This window comes from Dreissena polymorpha, chromosome 6 (genome assembly GCF_020536995.1).
Source record: "Dreissena polymorpha isolate Duluth1 chromosome 6, UMN_Dpol_1.0, whole genome shotgun sequence".
Classification (NCBI taxonomy): Eukaryota; Metazoa; Mollusca; class Bivalvia; order Myida; family Dreissenidae; genus Dreissena; species Dreissena polymorpha.
In genome coordinates, this window is record NC_068360.1 from 39,723,746 (window position 1) to 39,740,533 (window position 16,788).

General features: G+C 32.9%; 1 protein-coding gene across 1 annotated transcript; it reads left to right on the top strand.

The window, feature by feature from the left end:
* The first annotated feature begins 8,941 nt into the window (after positions 1-8,941).
* On the top strand, positions 8,942-11,693 carry LOC127835610 (short-chain collagen C4-like). Its single transcript, XM_052362047.1, has 3 exons — positions 8,942-9,152; positions 9,781-9,846; positions 11,085-11,693. The coding sequence occupies exons 1-3, from the start codon at positions 8,942-8,944 to the stop codon at positions 11,570-11,572; spliced, it is 765 nt and encodes a 254-aa protein (XP_052218007.1). The 3' UTR covers positions 11,573-11,693.
* Positions 11,694-16,788: the final 5,095 nt, after the last annotated feature.

The window sequence follows — 16,788 nt, forward strand, 5'->3', positions numbered from 1 at the left end:
AACCATTTATCCAATACTTTTTCTTAATTTGTTATATATTTGATTTAAACATCTATCGCAGCTAAATAGCCACTGTATAATATCATGAAATAATTAAACAAACCAAATAATAAAAGGTTATCTACGACTGATTTTAACCGATGTCGTTTGGATTAAAATGGTTACATCTTGAACTCTTGATTCTCCACACTGCGCATTATATGTCATTTTTGTTAGTATTTATATTAATAATCAATCCACGCGTTTGAATAACAAATGATAGAAACACAGCAGAATAGTAGCGCTTAATAGTTTTAAAATTGAACGATGATTATCAATTATAAACGACAATTAATATTCAGTATGTGTCTATGTTCTTAGAGTTATTTTACTATCTGGTACACAGCAGTTTTGTTATCGTTTCTATATGTGACAAAACGTTTGCCATTAACCATTCTGTCAATATTTGAACAATTTTTTTTAAAGTCATTTTTCGGAAAAAGTAGTAAGGGAAACCAAAATGAAGAGTTTGAATACCAATAGGTTAAAGAATAGCTCGTTTTATATCAATTATTAACAAAAACATCTTGTTAATTTCAAACATTAAGCACGTGTTTTTTTAATATAAAGAAGTGAAACTCCAGCTGCTGTAACGGTATTGAATTCTTATTATATACGATCAGTTGGTCCTTTATTTAAGGCAAATGACCGATTGCCAAAACAGTACAAAACGGCATAAAACAGCACAATACAAAACAACATAAACACATATAAGAATAAAGCTGGGGTCACCGCCTTTGAACGGTCAATGCTAAGCATTGGGAGCTTAAACCGGTTTTAGAGCACTCAACCTCACACTTGGCTCAGCAATATTCATGATACATTAAAGTGTAAATAAAAATTTAACCTCATAACATTGTAACTCAAATTAAACAATAATAAAAGGGAATTCAAACGCATTCAATTTAATTACCATTTAATTACTCAATGTAGGAAAGATACCAGAGCAAGAGAGCTACGACTTTTTGAGGAACGATGAAATGAAATTACTAACAAGTGTCTACTACATTCCTTCTTTATAAAAAAAGATTTAAGAATATAGCGTCATAAAGGTAATAGTTCAGATCATCATCGCGCAAATACAGGAAGAAGCAGCAATAATGGGTGTAAAGGATCCATATTACATAGCTTGGTTGTTTATGTGAATGCTAAAAAATAAATCAAACAAGAAACGCCTGTCAGAGAGAAAATATCATTACAATTGAACGCTTCAAACCCAATGACCTATGTATGTATATTAAAATAATGAAAATATGGAGTATGAAGCGATGACGTCACAAAAATCTATGTAGCCGGGAACAGAGAAAGAATATCGTATGACGTATATGACAAGCAAAGCCACGAGGACGTGAACAAAATAAAGGTGCAGTGCTGTAACATAAAAATAAAAATATTAAGGGTCGGTACTATAAAATTGAATAACTAATAAAACCAGCTTAGGTAATTCAATATTTAAGAATCAAACGTATACAATGGTAATTACATTAACGATTCCAAATTTTAGGAGAAGAAAGAAAGAGTGAATCGAAAACCAACAAGCACGTTTTAAGTACGTTAACATCATATCTTTTTGATATATATATATATTTACTTTAATATATTTTAATTTGCGAACACGCTTCTAAACATTAAAAATTAAATTACATTACATAAATAATAATACCAACATAAGCATAATTTGAACATGTTTTAATGAGTTATTATTCATCAACGCTGTCACGCGGCTATTAATTTGCGTTTAACAATGATGTTTATTTCGTTAAGTTTTACCCGTTCTATATGTCCTCTACTCCGTCGATCCACCGCTCAAACAGCGTCATCTCCTCAACGACGTTCTCTGCGTTAAAGTACAACAACGCAATTATTGTTTATTAAATCCATTCAATGTTTTTTTTCCCTAAATTTAGGGCACTGAAAAACTAGATACGTTTTTCGAAATATTATGCGTCTTCAATCAGTTATGTATTTCGTAAAATAATATCAAAACTGCTCCTGATGCGAGTAATTAATCAGAGGACAGCGCGCTCGACTATTCGATTGCTTGAAAGTATAACGTAAGCCATCATGGGGAATTTGGAAATTGTTCATATTCAATAATTTATTAGACGATCTTTCAAAACTAAAAAAAGGAAAAAAAATGTTTGGGGGGGGGGGGTAAGGGGGGGGGGGGGTTGAGAGAGGGGTATAATGTGGGGTGTGGTCATTTATAAGATGATCTTTAAACAAAAAATTGGGGTGGTGGTGGGGGAGGGGACTGGGATTCTGGGTTGGGGCATGGTGTATTGTTTGGGTGGAATCCATTGTGGTATTCAGGTAAGTGTTGTTTTGCCAAAGTATTAATAAAATCTGATCATAAATAAAGAAGTTATGGCAATTTAAGCAAAATGTTCAATCATTTAAGTATTAAAGGAACAATATTTCTGTCAAAATGCTTGATACAGTCGTCTGTTCTTGTTTATAGGTTGGGGTCATGTTGGTAAACAAGTATGCAAAATATAAAAGCAATATGTCAAAGGACATAGGAAATATTTGGGGTAGTACGCACACTTTAACATAGATTTATCAATAATATGCATATTATAAGTATAAAAGGGGCAATAATTCTGTCAAAATGCTTGAAACAGTTGTCTGCTCTTGTTTATAGGTTGGGGTCATGATTGTTAACAAGTATGCAAAATATGAAAGCAATATGTCAAGGGACATAGGAAATATTTGGGGTAGTACGCAAACTTTAACATTTGCACGCTAACGCTAAAGCTAGCGGGAACGCTAACGCCGACGCAAGGGTGGGTAGGATAGCTCCACTATATATATTTTATATATAATAGTCGAGCTAAAAATCCATCACTCTTAAAAATATGTACTAAACGAAAACAAATCGAGCCGAGTTACAAGCTGTTTTAGTTAGTCACCAATTGTTCTGTATACGTAAGAAGGAAGCCAAACCTAAATTATCACACAACACAATACGTATAACATGTAAATAAGATACGTTACATTATATGATCGTATTGTTGTAATGTAACAGTGACCTTTTAAAAATTGCTAAATTGCGGTAAGCATAAGAAATTTGTCTTGTTAGCTTATGTTATTATTAAAATCATACGGGCATCAGAAGTAAAGCTCATGAACGAACTTCACCACGAAGTGACGTTAACCTTTGATTTTGCAGTACGACTTTGATATTTAATAAAGCCGTCGTGTTGTTTTATTCAACATCTGATCTGATACAGTTTAGCATATGTTGCAATGCTATTTCGATATTTTTAACTTAATGAAGTATTTTAGTAATATGGGAGTTTAATTTATTAATTGACATATTGACCTTTTTGGAGTCAACAAACAAAGAAACAGTCTATTAGTAAAAAATAAACCCCTGAAATAAATCTACTTGGGAGTGTTTTACAACAGTACAAAACATTATTCAACAAAATCATATGTAAAAGTATAATGTGTCACTATGTTCTTCAACAATTACTGTATCGGGCTGCATACTCCGAGTAAACGGAAATATAATACTACAATATAAAGTATTTCTCACCAGTTTTACAATTTAAGAATTACAGTACATTTGTATATATGAGCTTGAATTACTAGTTTGAGCTGAACAAAATGTCCAAATTGAGTCGGATTTTTATTGATGCAACATTACAAATGGATCTTAAAGGGATCTTTTTACGTTTTGGTAAATTGACAAAACTGAAAAAAAATGTTTCAGATTCGCAAATTTTCGTTTTAGTTATAATATTTGTGAGGAAATATTACTGAACATTTACCAGGGTCTGATATAGCCATTATATGCATCTTTTGACGATTTAAAAACCTAAAAATTATAAAGCGTTGCAACGCGAAACGATTGAATAATTTGGAGAGTTCTGTTGTTGTCGTTCAGTTTTGTGAAACTACGAAGATTGCTTATATAACGTATAAAATGCGTGTGCTATGTATGCTTGGCAGAATAGTCGAGCGGGCTAATGCGTTTTTACTCCAGGATTCCGGGGTCACTGGTTCGAGCCCTGCTGCGTGCTCCTTTTTTTCCTTTTTTAAATTTTATTCTTGATTTTTTACTGGAGCTTTGAAGATGCAATGTTTACATTTATCAATATAAAGCAATTTATGACTAACTTCAAATCATGCCAAAATCTGTGAAAAGGCCCCTTTAAGCATCTTATTAAAGGTAGATTCGCACAAATATTCCCTTTTGTACATTATGATTGCTTTTATTCCAATGACTACAAGGTTTGAAGTATCATTCCAGAGCATAGTTTTTGTTTCATAACTTTTGTTCAGAATTCAATATGTGAACCACGGTTCAAAAACTGCCATCATACAATATTACTGCTTTGCAAATGCATAATTTTAGGTTTCAGTATTTATTCAGAGTCTTGTTTTTAATATGCAAACCGTTTAGTATTGTATTACACATTTAGGGTTTTATGCCCATCATGCATGAACAATAAAAATAAATATAGTTCATTTTCAACACGATATAAATAACTTATTACAAAATCGTATTCGCTTTCTCAATTGTGTATAATCCAATTATTTCCAGAGTTAAATTTCATATTGCATCCGACTCCCAATTGAAAAAGTTTGATAATGTTGTTTTAATCAAAATTGAAATAAATGTCCGAATAATATTTTGCTACATATGTATACAGATCTGCATGGGATGACACAGTTTATTAGCGACGAAAGGTTTTGCTTTGCTCTTATAAACAGGAACCGCGTTTTGGTCATCTTTGCCCAATGTTACATATGACAGCACCTGTTTATATTATGTTTGAGCATAATTAGACATTTAATATAATTATGAAATAATATATTAATTAAATAATATGGGTGATGATATGGGAGGCGGGGTAGTTTTTTTTTATATGGCTTTAGGGAAACTATTTTAACACTCTGAATAGTCAGCCCAATCCGCATAAAACTTGGTCAGAACATTTGTATTGTTGATCGTGTTTAAAAAAGCGGTCCGTTTAAAAACAACCTCCCAAACGCACATGTTAATTTTTTCTTATATTGCTATAATGAACACTTGTAAACACTCGATAGTCAAAGTCTTTACCACACTTACTCATGAAATTTGTTTTAAAAACTATTAATTAAGTTAGAAAACGGTTTCGATCCGAAAGAAAAAAACTTGCTACCAGGTGAGAACAGGTTTCTGTTTCCAGAAATAGTGAAACCTCGTGTATCTTACGGGACCTTTATTACCATCATGTGTTTTCATTATCAAATTTGCTTAGAATCTTTGCATTCTGTCATGAAGTAATTATTTTGTTTCAAATAAAATATCTATACCTTTTAGGAAATTCTAATATAACATCCGAATACAATTTATTCAAATATGTCATTTACTGTTTTAATGTATTCTTCTAAATAATAATTCTGACTATGAAATATAACAATAGTTACATCGCCAAAAATATAGTTCATTTTGAATATTTCGTTCTGAGATAAAAAAAAAGATTATGTTGATTGGTTAGTTATTAACAGCACCAGACATGCTCTATTATATCTGAATACTCCGAATTAAGAAGTCTTTAAATATCAGGTAGTTACATTTATTATTTATGTTTGAAAATACTTTTGTTACAAACAATGTACAATCATTTATTAATGGTTTGTCAGGGCACACGGTCCAAACACATTGACCCATGAAGTTGGGAAGTTTTACATACCTATCTTCAGTGAAACCTTGTCAACAATCTACGTCACACTATTTGCCCAATCAGCATTTGATTTGATTACAACTTGTGTAAAATTGTCATATCAGCCGATTAAAAAGAATGTTCTCGGTTAATAGCAAGGTTAGAAGCCGCATTTTTTCCACAATCATCACAAACGCTACCAAAGCAGTACAAACCATCGGGCCATCGGGACCTTTTTCCTCTTTTTTGAAAAATGCACGTTACAAAAATCATGTGTTATTAAATATATCTATTAGATTGAAGTATAGCAATGAAAGGCGTCGAGAAGATTTGGTTACTATTACTATTTATAACATGCGAAATTCAGAATAATTATAGCATTGGTCCGATTATTGCAAAACGTAGCGAAATAAGTTTAGGTCGCCTTACCTTGACTTTTGCCTAAGATATTGAAAGAAAACGTTTAGGTGTAAAAAGATAAACTATGTACACGTTATGTAGTATCGCAATGAATTCACTAACAACAAACTCGCAAGTTTTTAACATAATCGGACACTTAAAACTTAAAATAACCCAAATTTAAATAAAAACAGTGACATATATTTAGATTTAAATACTTATCTTCCATTCATGTGTCTGTGTTTGTTATCTGTTTGTTTTCGTCCTGTGTTGGACAGTTGGTATAATAATATGTTTCTATTTATCAAAGGAATATTTCTGTATTTATGCATAACGTTTGCGTATTGCCATACACCACTCACGCAAGTAAAAAATACGCAACAGTGTTAGATTGCTATAGAGTAATTAGTGAAAAGTTATCGTCTATAAGTTAAGATTTCTTTGAAACAATTCAAAATGAACAATTTAATTACGCTTAGAATGAATGTACCCTCCTCAGGAATGTTATATTTCGCTTTGTTTAATAATGATTGTGGCTTCAATGACCTTAATATTAAACAAAATAGTGCAATGCATCTAAAGTGTTTTTATAAATGACGATATATACTGCATCCTCGTTTTTGTTGCATTTCAACTTTCCACAGAAAGTTACGATTCTGGGGCTTAGGTTTTTATCCAACAAGTGCGCAGTATTTAAAACTCGATTGCATGAAATTTATCAAAATAGCAAATACTTTGATCTATATTATAATATATGGTTATAACATGTTTAACTAAAACTTCACGTGGTAGCCATATTTTTCAGCAGAGCGAACTCATTTTCCAGCGCACTTGATATACCATTAGAACGGACAAAGTTTCGTGAAGATTGGACTTAAGACTCACAGAGAGTAAACGAGGTTTCTCTAAAGTCAAATAATTAAAAGTTACCCGCCCCTGGTGGCCATTTTTTTCTAAACGCAACCGAGATATAACTAGCCAAATTTTAATCCCAATTTTCATGCAAATTCGACTTTTATGTAAATGGTGACTTCTATAGAGTTAAAATTGCCATTAGGAGCTAGTTTAAAACGTTCATGACCTAGTTTCCAATTCGGCGGAAAGATCATAATGTTTTGACCATATTTTACAGTTTAGCAAACTAGAACTGTTTTCAAACTCGACTCAGATATTAATATGAAAAATGATCTGAGCAAGTAGAAAGCCTGTTTTTTAATTTAATTTTATTACCTTGATCTTAGTGAACCACCTTCAAACTCGACAGATGTTCTTATCAAGTTTTATGAAGATTGAGCAATACATTTGGCCTATTCAGTGTGGACTATATGGCTATAGTAGTATTAACTATGGCTATATTTAAAACTGCCTCGACCCCCTGCCGGCGGCCATGTTTTGCAACGGATAGAAACACTGTTCGAACATGGCCTAGATATAATTTGAACACATGTTGTGATAACAATAGTGACGTGTACAGTGTAAAAAGGATTCACTATAGCCATATAAGTCAATATGTCAATCATTTAATTTTGTAAACGAACTGGAGCCATTTTCGAACTCAGCCGAGATAACAATTAAAAATATACACTTCCATATTCAAGGTCGATGATAGCTATCGCCCGTTTTAAAGAAACAATATATTGATATTTTACGTATACTAATGTTTATAGTTTGAATAATGTTTTTCGATAGTGTGAAAACAATTTAACATTTACACATCCCCATTCTTTACCGTGAAACATCCTTATACTTACATCTGAATATAAAAACACGCGCGTTTAAAGGCCGACACTCTTAATACACAGCTTTGTCACCTCAACTTACTCACATATACTCATCTGTAAGTGTAAATACGATTGGACATGCAAATTTACACACAATTATGTCCAAAAAGGTTCCCCAGTCTGTGTTAAAGTACATTTGCAACTTATCATACAATCATTTTAATAGAACTCCAATACTTACGAAGCTAGTTTACTAAAATATGTTTTTGCATTCAATTTACATGCCACGTTTTGGATGCGAAAGGCATTTCAGTTTTGTTTGAAAGTGTACAGTTTATCTTATTCACTACCAATGGAATACAACTAAAGAGCACATTGAGAATGAGAACAAATTCTATACTATTAATTGCACGTAGGAAAGCATTTTGGTAACAACAAATAAAAACAGTTCTCCATTAAAACCAAAAAGTTAGCTAAAGATATAAAGAAAGTTTTGTTAATTTGTTTAAACAAATAATTGACTTAAACACTTATTCATACACTGCTTTGATGTTTTAAAAACGTACAGTTAAGAGCTTAATCCTCATTTATTTATAATTTCTACGCGCATGTGTGGGAAATCAAATACATGTAAATGTTAACGGTTAAAAAGTAATAGGTTTACAAAACTGTTTAAAAGATAGTAAGGCAAAACAAAAATACCAATACACGTCAATGATCCAATTCAATAATGGGAGTAATAGAAACACGCAGTTAGATGATACCAGTCGTTTTTATTACCAAACGCACTTCACAATTGTTTCATCTTTAAATAAAACTGCTTGTCGCAAAGACCGATCTTACTTACTCAAGTTTCATGTGTACACACCATGTTGTGTTTTTAATTACCCAATTTTAGAACCCTTTATCCTGCATCCTACTCAACAACCCTTTCAGGAAAATAATAGAATGGTATGATACTTACAGTCCCCATGTAAACATCTGATAGTGACTACATTTTACAGACTTTGTGCAGATCTGCGACGAAATAAAGTGTAATTACGTCAGGCTGCTTATCGTCTTGTATAACCTCATGCGAGCCCGAATTTGTTTCATTTCTACCAACCGCCGACTAACAAACACAATATGTCGTTTAGTCTCATTTGTAGATGGTTTGTATTGCTCCTGCTGCTGCGGTGGAGCACCTGTAGGAAGGAAAACAAAAGACTTGTGCTGCATAGTGAGGAAGATACGATCGCTGCAATCCAGACATTGACTGCAAGGATTGAGCAGTTGGTAGCTCAGAACAATCGACAGGATTCAGAAATACAAGCGCTGAAAGCAGGATCTGTTGGCGGTGCGTTTATTGAAGCGCGATAGTAAAAGGGTACGATACCCTTATAGTTTTGCACCTTTCGTTGTATCGTATCCATTATATATTGAACATTTTATAAGTTAAATTTGACATCCTCATGTTCGATTTATAAATGAGAATAAATAAACCCTACGTTATAATTTGGATTTATTTACACTTTAGTTTCTTATTTAATGAACACATATAACGACAATTCACTACATATACAATTTATGTTAACCGTTAAGAATGACATACGGGAACAAGTACTTATTAATTGTCTTGTGGTTTATCAGTCCATTGAAAAAAAAAACTGTCAAAAATTATATGGGTTAAGTCAGTTTTGAAGATGTTCCTGATACAGTGTGAAATGTCAAGGTATGTTGCAAACATAATCGTAATGTCGCGGTTTTAATTTGAAATTTAACAAATGGTCCGAACAATACATACTTACAATGGCATCTTTCGAATTCGTTATATCGCATCTTTTTGTGTTTACAATATGAGAATTGGACTAGACAGGAATTCGATGTCTACCGTCATTTCTTGAGTATTTTTCCATAACAAATAGGCACAAAAGTACCAGAAATGATCCATTTGAAGTACACAAATAATGTTTTTATATTTCAAGGTTCAGTTTACACCAGGTGGGGACGAACAACGTGTCCACAGAACGGAACAGAGCTCGTGTATAATGGTAAAGAAAGTTTCATTATTACCTTTTTCATTTACCTTTATATGTAATTTACAAGCCGTGATATGAAGTCAGTTCATGAAAGGCCTATGTATTACCGAAATCGCAATACTGACATTCAAACAATATTAGTTGCATATTTGTATAAACCATTTACATGCAAGTGACCAATTGCCTATACAATTCATGACAGATAAAAACATTTAACGATTAAAGCTTTTGCCATCGACTAAAAACGGTCCATGAAAAGCATTTCGTGTTCAAACCCGTGTGAATCCTTACAATTGCGAACCGCGAAGGTGATTGGAAAAAGGTGTCAGGTTATTCATGTACGCCGACTTGTATGTATTCAATCTACCGTTTACTACAGCCCTGATGCTTCGCGTATTGTTTTCCAACAAACCATGGTTACTTTTAGTGATATGTCGATATAAAGTTTAATAAAATGTATTGTAGGCATGTTATCGCTGAAACGATGTCAATTTAATATGTTTGCAAAGATGTTCCCATCTGAGAATCAAAGGGATCAAATTGTCGATAATCGAAATTAGATCTTTGACTGATCGTGGCATGTCTTACCCTTTACCATCGGGGTGTGAATTTACAATTATTAGCATTTAAATTAATTTGAGAATTGTCTGCTTTTTGTTTCTACAACATGGATAGCCGCTTCCGGATTTTAAGCGAGTAGATACGTTCTTATTTGTTTCAAAACATACACAACGTTGATGAATTAAAAGATAGAACACTAGGATAAATTCAAGAAGAAGTTGTATAAAAACATAAACGAAAGGCAAGTTTTATTAAATTGTAAATATTAAATACACAAGTACTCTGTTTGGAAATCCCCGTTAGTCTGTTTAGGTATGTTAATACAACATGTAGACACAGTTATGTTTCTGCATCAATTACGAGTGCACTTGTCGATATCGACGTAAAATGTTTGGTTGTAAATTTCACTCCTATGATTGTTAAAGATAATGAGAACACAATGTTGACATGCATGTTTTAAAACAATGAAAGCCATACATAGGCGTATTTATTAAAAGTTTAGAATGTCATTGTAAGCAGAACTATTGTGTAAATGATACAAACTAACCGAATATATGTTTATTTTGCATAATTCTTCAAATTTCTTGTAGAATTATAACAAACGTTCATGCATGACTTCATTAAATACAATAGATTGGCATACATTTGATGCTTAACAATATTTTTAGATATGTTGCATACGTTGGCAGGTTTTACAGCAGGAAACAGGTACAACAAAAACGGAGCATCAGATTTCGTTTGTCTTTTGGGTGATCCGATATGGGGTGTATATAGTGATTCTCCCCTAACATATTCACCGCAGATATACGGAACTGAATACGAAATGAGTTTCTACAGTGCAGGAGCCACACAATTCTTCGGCAGCAATATACACGACCACGACGGCCCATGCGCAGTGTGCAGATCCAGCCGCCCAACCACTGTGATGATTCCCGGCAGAAACCAGTGTTACCCGGGCTGGACGATGGAATATTCAGGCTATCTTGTATCTGGTCTTAGTGAACAGTCGTCACCGACTAATTACGCTTGCCTCGATACAAAGCCAGAGTTTGAATTAGGGGATGCTGAAGACAGGGATGGTAAATTGATGTATTTGGTTGTAGCAGCCTGTGGATCGTTGAAGTGTCCACCATACGTTCAGAGCAGAGAGATCACCTGTGTTGTTTGTTCAAAATGATCTTTTGCTGTTGTTGTAGTAACTTCGTGTACAACTACGGTGCTGAGATGCATATAACCAGTTCCTTTTGTCAACGCAGTTATTACGTGATACTTAGCGGAAATAAAAAATATATCCATAATATATTGTGTCAGTTTGACCTTGAACTTAATTCTGCACCTAGAGTATACTTTCGCGCTGACCTGTCTTCACAGCCTCCTGGTCGCCACCCGTCATAAATAAGTATCAACTTGAATAAGATGTGATCAAGCAAAGAACATTTATGTTAATAACATTATATTCAAATCTTTGACATCTTAGAAATTTAACGAAATGATACAGAACACACATTAGAACACACATTAGAAAGTTCATGTAATATTTATGAAATCTTGTAGGTTTACAGAAAAAGGAAATTGAAGGTTATCTTTCTTGAATATTTATATATAGCGAGTTCGGACTTTTCTTAAGCTATTGACAATGTCAGAATGTACAGTGCTGAGCATCTAGCTACACAATCGAAGAAATTTGGCATTTCATTCCCTTCAGCCTAAATAATATCGTTATAATTCAATGGGAGACTAATGCCATTCTAGAAACATTATTACGAGAAAAAATACTTTTACCATCCGATTGACCTATATGTAAGGCATATGAGATATTGGCTGTTCAGTATAGAACAGTTCATACAATAACCCGAAAAACATAATTAAAATCGAGGAACGGTCAATGCAAATTAATGGTATGGCTTAAATCGTTAAAGCTTCGTTTAAAAAGCCAAACCTCAAACAGAGACCAGATCTAATTACAAAACCAACAATGTTCTTGTGCACGATGTAACCTTAGTAGTTTAAAAATAATTATTACTTATCTTTTTTGTATGTTCTTAATGTTGTAATAATTAAAAGCATAACATGTAAATACAATATCTTAGTCACACGCAAACAGAACAAATAACTTGTTTAAGAGCTTACCGTGATTCAAATACAAAATATACTTTGTTCAAAAAGCGGAACAAAACAAATAACTGCAAAATTCACAGATCAAAATACGTATTAGTATGCCAACCACTTCGCAGAAGGAAACAGTTTCAAAATATATTTTACCTAGTTTTATAAACTTGGAAATGATATTTGGCCTGCGATAAGTTATTAATTTAATTTATATATATTCGCACAAAACATTGTACATTTATGTTTGTTAACGTCAATAGTTTTTGGAAATAAAATAATGCATAGTGGTGAAGGTAATTTAATAGTGATAACATTTTACAATCTATGTACCATAAGTTGCCACCCCACCCTTGATGCGGTGCCTATATCAACACTGAAATAATATTCAATCGTTGGAAATATTTTCGTTCAATCATAAGTCATTTGTATACAAAGCATACAGTCTTATTTGTCGTTAGACTGATAAGAGTATTCGTTACAGCATACTTGTGAACTACAACAATCGGCTGAAACATAGCCAAAGCTAAACTCCAGTTGCATTATTGTGAGACCAATCTTGTACGAGATTATTTATTCTTAACAAGTCAACCGGAAATAAATACACTTTTCTAACGCAATACATACTCCAATAAATATAGCTTTCTTTATTTTTAAACGTATTTTGTTGTAATTTCGATCCAGGATAATAATATATATTAAACACTCTCGGCAAATTAAATTGGAAATTGATCAACACATAAATATAATAACGTTTACAAATTATAACATCCCTACAAAAGTGAAGTTCTCAAAATAATCTCAACGTAAAATATTAAAGATGTGAAAAGTAAAACGCAAACACGTACATTTGTAAATGACTGACCGGCCTGCATCATTCGGAATGAGAGGTTGCAATCCTGAATATGTATACGAGCATTATACAGTATTTAGCAGCCGCACTGTCCGTCCGTCCCCGGAGTTGTTTCCTACACGATTTAATATATTTACCTGAGTTTAGGTATGTGGGTTCACCTGCATGACTTACAGATCAAGTTAGAGTTGTGTTCTGGTCCATTGATTTTTGACGAAGAAACGGGCCGCGGACTTAACAATCTTGTTTCTAAAACCGCTGCTGCACGGCTTCAAAGCACAGAAAGGGACATTATGTTTCACAAATACAGCCCTTGTTGGAAATTAATTAAAATTGTTTTTCTGGTGTAAGAACCCACCTAGAATTTTCAAATTGAAATTAAATTATAATTTAATCGCGTTTCACAATTTCAAAGTGAAACAGATTAAACCATACCTAACCCTCGTGTTAAAGCGCCTGATCGACATGGATGAAATAGTTTCTGATTAGTATGCACAAAATGTGGTCAAATGAGTATATGTACAATTTAAAATCAAACTCGTTACTAATAACAGTGATATTTAAGTTTGAACATGGTTGCGTAAGAAAAGTCGTCAAGTGTATGTCACAGGACAGACGCTCAATGTAATGCGTAAATGTTCATAATATTTGAATTATGAAAAGCAAAACATATTTTCCTCCTTAAATTCATTACCGATAACCTAGCAAATTTAATATATTAAATGCATAATTCCATAAAAGTTGTAAATTAGCCGTCAATAACAGTTCCTGTCGTACAATACAGTTTTTCGTCAAGGCAAATCTATATAGGGCATTAATTTGTAAAGTTATAAAGCGATATTGACAATTCGAAATGTTAACTTTAATTTGTTAAGCATAATATAATGTTTTCGCAACATCCTGGAATATTACCACATTGCTTTTAGAAGAAAAGTTGCAGCTGCAAAACAATGAATATGAATTTAAATTAATTTGATATATTATAAAATGTATCGTACTTATTCTGAACAATTATATTTATATACACAGGGACATTTCTTCATCATCAGAAATACACGAACAAGCCGATTTTTTATGCGCCTTGCTAGGGAAGTTGTAAACAAACGATCCTTACCCACACTACTGAACAGATTCTTCAGTTGAATATTGATATTACATGTAGAAATTCAACTTTACTCATTTAAAATAATGCGTTAATTAATTTTTCTTTTTTTAGGGCCAACTAGACTTCAGATTAAGTATCCGTAGTAAAGAAGGCATGCGTGGAATAATTGTGGACCGGAGCATCCTGAATTGAAGTAACTTTAATTAAGGATAAGATTTTGATACTACGTTGTTCTGAGAACTTGACTAAGTTGGGTTGTATGTTTTTAATATTATCGCACACGAAGGCGGAATCACATTTATAAATTACCAACAAGACTGATATAAAGTCTCAGAACAAATATTATGTTATATACTCATCAATAACATACTCTTTTAATCAAACTTTAAATAAAAAACAAATTAAACACCCAATGGTTATCTCGAAATGATGATAACTTGCCGAGTTTTGCTATTGATAAAAAGGTATACCATGATTCTTAAACAGACAACACTTTTCTCGTGTGTCACATATGCCCCAAGCGGTATGTGGTAAACAGTAAAAGCTCATTGCTCAAACCTATCTTTTCACACTGATACTTTGGTTTTATAATAAGCCCTTATCAGGCAGTCGAATAGTCTGAGGTGGTGTCGAGTTTAACCCGCATCAAAACCATGGGCTGAAGATCGGACCCTGAGACGAGCTCAGGTTGCAATATTAGTCCATGTGTTTAGAATTATCCTCTACTTTGAGTACCATTTAAACCTCTAATTATAAGACTTCTTAAAATACCATAGAACATGCATAATTATTTCTTTACCATACTTTTAAAAGACCACATTTAATTAAATTTTATAGTACAAAGCCCTTTTTACATATTACATTTCAATTTCCATAACATTGTGTGTTTCTTGGTCCATTTGTACTACCATCATGTCACCACAACCACAATACAACAACTTCTTGCAGCTGTATGTGCTGTTTTCATTGTTGCTAATAACAAACATCAAGGCATCGCATGGTATACTCATCCATGTTGGCCAAGCATACATACTATCAAATAATTGTGCTTTGGTCTTATTTCCATTTCACATCCTTAGGGGCACTACCTCTAATAATATAAGAAATTCTGCGTCTTCTATACAAAGCACTTAATCTGAACCAATGAAGGTCGTATGTTTTGGCTGTGTGCACAATTTTCAAAATTTATATTTGCTTAGATGATATTGTACAACCTCGATTGCTCTTTTACTATTAGAAAACAGTCATTTTTTTTTAAATATTTTTTTGTTTTATGTCTTCTTCATGTGTGCACAAGAATATTTTAATTATTGTTTATACTCCAGCTGTGTTATGTTTCTTTTCCTTCAGTTTGGAAATATATCCTGACTATGTATTTTCTTCAAGGCAATACCTTACATATGTATTCATATTTTTGTTCCACGACATTTCATATAATCTTCCTTCATTAAAATATTTATTTTCTGAGGACAATTCCTACCGCATCGGAAGCTTAAATGTATTTCTTGAATTATAATCCAACTTCTAGTTCATAGTACCTTATATACTCTGAGTCGTTAAATCTTCTGAGATCCAACTCTTACAAAAATACCTTAGACATGCAATACATTTTACATACAGTGTAAATACCTTGTGGGATTTAATGACTTTATGAAAAACTTGAAATCGTTTATACTGGCCATTCACAAAGCCATGTTTACTTCTAGGAAGCAACAGCTATTTCACAAATGTAAGTTATATCATCTAAAATATAAATTCCCCTAACTAAGAACAACTGATATTACAAACTTGGTGAACCAAACCCATTCCAAAAGTAAAAAAAACATAATTGAAATGCTTCGAGACCTGAGTTATTACATCGATTTAGATTAGTCAACTGTATCATATACTCCGGATAAAAGCGTCATCCGGCGATGCTATATCTGCGTGTCATACCATAATGGATATTTAGGTTAAGGTGCATGTGCCTGCCCAATATCCTGCACAACGTACATTTTTTTTATTCCAAGTGTTCTTTATATAGATAATTGGTTCGTAGACCGCTGCTACTGTTACTTATTTTAACATTTAAGGTACAAATTTGAACTGAACTGGGCGAAAAATAAAAGATTTTTATTGTCCTCGTGAATATGTGTGCGAGGGTCGAGGGCATCCCACTTCACACCGTACAGAGTTTAAAGCCAATACATGCATCCCCTTATCACAACTACTGGAATAGGGGTGGCGAAAATTCCCATTCTTTACTTTGACGAAAATCATTCAAAGAATTAATTTCGTTAAGTACATGGCGATGCAAACCATCGCTGCTTTTAGAGTGGGTCTATTTTTA